The following is a 6,000-nucleotide window of genomic DNA, read 5'->3' on the forward strand; positions in this document are numbered from 1 at the left end:
GACAATACCTCGGGTTTTCTCCGAAAACAGCCGAGCTAAAAATAACAAAACTGATTAATTATAAATAATATTAAAAAATAATATAATTGATAATAATAATATTAATGATAATAATAATAATAATAATAATAATAATAATAATAATAATAATAATAATAATAATAATAATGCTAGCATAATGATAATACTGATGATAATAACAACAACAACAACAACAACAACAATAATAATAATAATAATAATAATAATTATATTAATCATCATCATCATCATCATCATCATCATCATCATCATCATCATCATGATCATCATGATCATCATCATCATCATCATCATCATCATCATCATCATCATCATCATCATCATCATCATCATCATCATCATCATCATTTACCTCAATATCATTACTCTAAAGACTTACTTGAACATTTCTTTTTGAAGTCCTTATTATTTTTAGTTCGTTGCATAAAGAATCTAAAAAGTATGCGATTATTTCTCCAATATATAGTTTTACAACGGAAAATTGCCTTCTCACCCTGAACATTGATTGGTCGGTTCAATTTGATAAGTAGTGCTCAATTTAACCATTGCGAGTATTTACAATTAGCGATACCACAAACGTCCACGCTGCACAAACGTCCACGCTGTCTCACGTATTTTTCCAAATACACGTTTCTTATCCGGTTTCAGTTAAACTTGGCGTTTTTATTGGTCAATAGCTCGGGTAATCCTTTTGAAAACAGCAACCGCTATTTATTTGACGTCGTCCACGATTTCTTAACAAGCTTACGATGTCATTTACACATCAAATCCGGATCAAATCGGAGCGCCTTGTCATTTGCATTTAGTAATTGATAAGTGATCAGAGAGTCGTTATTATAAATTTACTTATACGCTGATCAATAAATAGCAGTGTTTACCAACGGGACTCTGTGCGTTATTTCTGATGTATTTACACCGAGGTAAGTTTTGTCGCCTATAATTCTTTAATTCTGATAAATGTCGGCGGATTATTAGTAAATACTGTGTTCCAAACGGAGATCAAACCGCACAAGAGGACAGTAAGATTAAATTAGTAAATTAATGTGTACGTCGTAAAAGTTATTAACGTGTGGAATGTAACCGGCCTGTACTGATAGTGAGGTTACGTCTGAGCAGGGACCTATACAGACAAATAGGTCCCTGGTCTGAGTGCGTATACAGCTTTTAAATACAGTAAAGCGCAGACGTTAACGTGTTTATGTTAGTTTAAATGAACGAAAAATCACGACAGATTTACATTTATTTTAACAAATAATATTGAGTGCACAATATTTTTTTTTAATATGATTGGTGATATTTCGTTAAGATGACTGCCGTGATTTACAATTGCTTAAAAGATTTTACAAATTAAGTGGTAAGAAATTTCTGATTTAAAAAATGTTAAATCTAACCATTATTTCGCAAAATTTATGATTGGCATGATTTCAACCATTCATAGTTGAGGTGAGTAGATGTGTTTATGTGTCTATGTCCCTATATGAGTAATGTGTGTGTAATTGTGAGCCTGTGTATAGGTTATATTGTATTAAATTGTATTATATTGTATTTTATGGTACATGTTTTGTGTGTGTAAACCGGTGACTGCGTGTTTCAATACGCATTTCCTTGAAGGGCCATTCCCAGAAGATATAAGTGAGTCTGTGACTGTGTATGTGAGTCTGTGAGTTGTAAGTGTTTGCCTGTGATTGTGTCAATGACACGTATTTCCCTGGAAGGCCATTCCCAGAAGTTAAGTGCCATTCCGTGACGTGGACGAGCCGTAGCCCTCGAGTGTACCGGACGAGCCGACGAGGGTACCCGACGCGTGAAGCCGACGAGTTCCCTCGAAGACGACGAGGACGATTGTTGCAGTCCTGACGTGGATTCCAGTCGATGCCCATGTGAGTATTATATTAAGTGTCGTTGCTAGTGATTGCTGTTGTTGAAGACGAAACCCACGAATAGCTAACCGGTAAAAACACTACAATATAAAATTGGGATCAATGCATAGTTGTGCCGCGACAGCGATTTTAGGACAATCAGCGGATCCTTTTCAGTACAAGGTAAGTTGCACGTTTTCGTTCAGAATACTTTTGTAAACATGAGGAAGCGTGACTCAGCGCTTAAACATACATTTAAAGGGACTCAGTGGGACAACGAAACATGTGTTTTCTGATCCACTATAATAACATACGTTATCAAAGATCATAATGGTGCGCTAAACTTGTACATTAAATAGATAATTCCGTGCGTCATTCGATAAAACAAACCCGTAAATGTGTGTGTTAAATAAAAATCCGAAGCGGGTATTCAACTCGTGATATACTTAAATGTCATTAGGAGTGGCGGTAGGTGGCCAGCATCGCTACAAACACCTCGCAGAGATTTGACTGGAACCCGCATAGGTGTATGTGGGGAGGCGGAAAACTACAACGGGCGAGGCATGGTATGGTATTGCGCAAGGGGGGGGGGGTTAGAGGGTTAGGGTTAGGGTTTGGGTTAGTGTTAGGGGTCGGGTTAGGGTTTGGGTTAGCCTAAACCCAACCCTAACCCTAACCCTAACCCGACCCCTAATCCTAACCCTTACCCTAACCTTTTTTTGGGGTTATCACCCCTGACCATGCCTCGCCCGTTGTAGTTTTCCGCCTCCCGTGTATGTGAGAGCAAGGAACGACAACTCTGAGTGGAGATTGGAATCACTATTCTGATTGGTTGTAATTTAACAAACCAATACATGGGAGCATGTCTCATGCGATGTTGGTTTTATAAGAGGCCGGTAGGCATTCTCGGGGCTAAATGATTCAAAGGCATTATTCTTGCAAAGTATCCCGATGTCTATGATTTGCATTAACAATGCTAACATATCGTCAAGGTAAATACATATGTGCACTTTGTTTTTAGATTTTCCGAGCCATTGTTTATGGACCTACTTACACATCAAGCCCTGAAGGTCTGAAGCAAATAACACAATAATAATTATTGTGTAACTGACGCAACCAGACCTTTAATAAAAAAAATTAACGGTTTTATGGGTGTTCATTTTGAGACAATCTTTATTTATGAAATTGGAATTCGCCACGAATTAATAATTTCAATAAGAGGGATATCAGTGTTACTTTAATTAATTAATTATTAACGGATTATGCTTTAATATAGTTATAAATGAATGATATCGTAAGTTAAGAGTTTGCAGTTCAAATTGTTTTATGGCTATAGTTAAATTAAAATCAATTACAAATGCAACTTGTCATTTTTTTTAGATCCTTGCTGTTAACAGACATGATTTTGTTCTGGCGAAACGTTGCATTAAGTAAAGATATGAAGTCTACAAAAAGTGCTACTTTATCAAATCATAACACAACAACACAAGTAAAACGTGCGTATATATTCATAAACCCCCTTCGGAAGAAGCAACCTTCCCTAAAAACGGCATAGCGGAATAAGCCCGCTTTCACATTTTGCATACACGGAAGAAACACCCTTCCATAGCGGAACAAACCCCCTTCAAGTTTTCAGACAGGCGGAATAAACCCCCTTCCTAAGTGTTATCAAAAATGCGTTATTAAAGTAATATTATGCGCATCTAACAGTATATGCTATTTTTATAGGTGTCCATCGCAACCGTTGTTTATTTTTGGTATTTTCACTAGGGATGGCAAAATTATTCGAATATTCGATTGAATGGTCAGCATTCGAATAATAAAAATGATATTCGCATTTTTTTTTCAAACGTAATTTCACTAATATTTAATGACCTGCGAATCGCTTACTAAAAAGCAACCGAAATCACTTGGGAGTAACATGATTGACGTGACGTTCTTCGTGTCAAACTGATAACGCGGCCCGTATCAGTGTTGATTGCGCAATGCAATATACACGCTCTAAGAAAGGCCCCGACTGTTGTTTGCCAATGGGGTGCCAATTAACGGTTTCAATTGACTGGCGATTAATAATTAAGTTTTGTGATCACAGTATGTACAGCCATTAAAATGTGTGAATTACTCAAATCGCGCAATGCAATATACTTACTATAGGAAAGGGCCCGAACTGTTGTTTGTCAATTAGGTACCAATAAAGGGCTTCAATTTACTTGCGAATAATAATTTAGTTTATGTGATCACAGTTTGAACAGACATTTAAATATGTGAATTACTCAAAAGTAACAGATGATATAAATTAAACAATCATCAAGGAATCATAATTCAAATCTGAAAATGCCACCAGCCCCTTCTGCAGTATGGAATACTTTACACGGTCTGTGGATAAGAAGACCGCAACGTGTAATGTGTGTAAACTTAGTTTTACATATGCGCGGTCTGCTACAAATCTGTGGAATCATTAAAAAATAAAATTCTATGACACGGTGTTTTTCATTCTATTTGTGCCCGATCACAGTATCGGTCATAGTATTAGTCGACAGCGATACAATTATTCGATAGCAACGTTAATAAACAGCCTCGTATTTAGCAAACGGATATAACTTACAAACCAATGTAAATTAACACATAACAATGTAAAAATCAATCCAGCCGTTTTATGCGAATATTCGAATATTCGATTGAATGAATTTGCGAACATTCGAATACCGATATTGGTATTCGATGCCATCCCTAATTTTCACTTCATATATACTTATAATTTTTAATGCAGCATCAACATACTAAAACAATATCCCGGAAAGAGGAAAATAGTGCAATTGAATATCAACCGTACTTTCGTTTTGACAACTGACGACAGAAATGATGTGAATCTAAATTTAGTTTTAGCGCAAATTCATTCATACGACACAAAGACACAATTTTGTTTTACGAATCATTTCGGCTTAGAGAACTGGGACAGTCATGTAAAATATCGGATATAATATATATTTTTTATAAACAACTGGTAAAAAAAATGAGTTGTTGGTAATTGGTCAGTTACCACATTTTAACTAACTCTTTTGACCTGTTAATTCTTCTCAGCTTCGGCCCAATTTAACAGTAAAAAATGCGCATAATATCACTTTAAATGAAGGTGCGAAAATCTGATTCAAGAAGTGTACCTTTCGTTTGTTCACAAGTTGTTAATGATACACTTTAAATATTCAAGCTGTGTATCTCAAGCATCGTTATCGTGATAATTGACCCATTTGAAAGATACTTGGTAGTTCGAATTAATCAAGACGGTAATAAAACGAATAATTTATGATGGGAGAAAATATTTATTACTGAAGGATAAAATAGACAAAAATATAAATGTATATATATATATTTACATTTATTTACAAAGATCAAACAAGCATATATTAAAGGGATCTTTTCACGCTTTGGTAAATTTACAAAATTGAAAAAAGTTGTTTCAGATTCGCAAATTTTCGTTTTAGTTATAATATTTGTGAGGAAACAGTAATACTGAACAATTACCATGCTCTAATATAGCCATTATATGCATCTTTTGACGATTTTAAAACCTAAAAATTATAAAGCGTTGCAACGCGTAACGATTGAATAATTTGGAGAGTTCTGTTTTTGTCGTTAAATTTTGTGCAACTACAAAGATTGCTTATTTAATGTATAAAATACGTAAATTATGTGTACTCGGCGAAATAGCTCAGTAGGCTAAAGCGTTTTTACTTTAGGACGCTGGCAGGACTCCTAGGGTCACTGGTTCGAAACCTGCTCCGGACAATGTTCTTTTCCTTTTTTTTAAATTTTATTCTTGATTTTTTACTGGAGCTTTTACGATCCAATGTTTACATTTATCAATATAAAGCATTTAATGAATAAGTTAAAACATGCCAAAATCTGTGAAAAGGCCCCTAAAGCAATAAACAAATTGCTGATGAAAAAGACGCGCATTTGTTCACAATCAAAAAGACATATGATAAACAAAAAAAATTATTGAGCAAATGTAATTAAACAAAATGTACATAAATTCACGCGAGCCGCGCTTGTTCGGAAATGAATGAAAGGCGCCGGTCATGACACAACTCATAAGCGT

The 6,000-nt window shown here is 35.1% G+C and overlaps 1 protein-coding gene across 3 annotated transcripts in view; it reads right to left on the reverse strand.

The window, feature by feature from the left end:
- LOC127860906 (dual oxidase maturation factor 1-like) overlaps positions 1-910 on the reverse strand; it is a 53,247-nt gene extending 52,337 nt beyond the window's left edge. Inside the window, exon 1 of one of the 3 annotated variants that reach the window (XM_052399215.1) lies at positions 536-910. In XM_052399215.1, coding sequence (XP_052255175.1) covers positions 536-588 — 53 coding nt within the window. In that variant the 5' untranslated portion in view covers positions 589-910. Of the gene's footprint in view, positions 1-421 lie in introns of all 3 variants that reach the window. The other 2 variants (XM_052399218.1, XM_052399216.1) reach the window with 2 other exon arrangements.
- Between the last annotated feature and the right edge of the window lie 5,090 nt (positions 911-6,000).

This window comes from Dreissena polymorpha, chromosome 15 (genome assembly GCF_020536995.1).
Source record: "Dreissena polymorpha isolate Duluth1 chromosome 15, UMN_Dpol_1.0, whole genome shotgun sequence".
In the NCBI taxonomy this organism is placed as follows: domain Eukaryota; kingdom Metazoa; phylum Mollusca; class Bivalvia; order Myida; family Dreissenidae; genus Dreissena; species Dreissena polymorpha.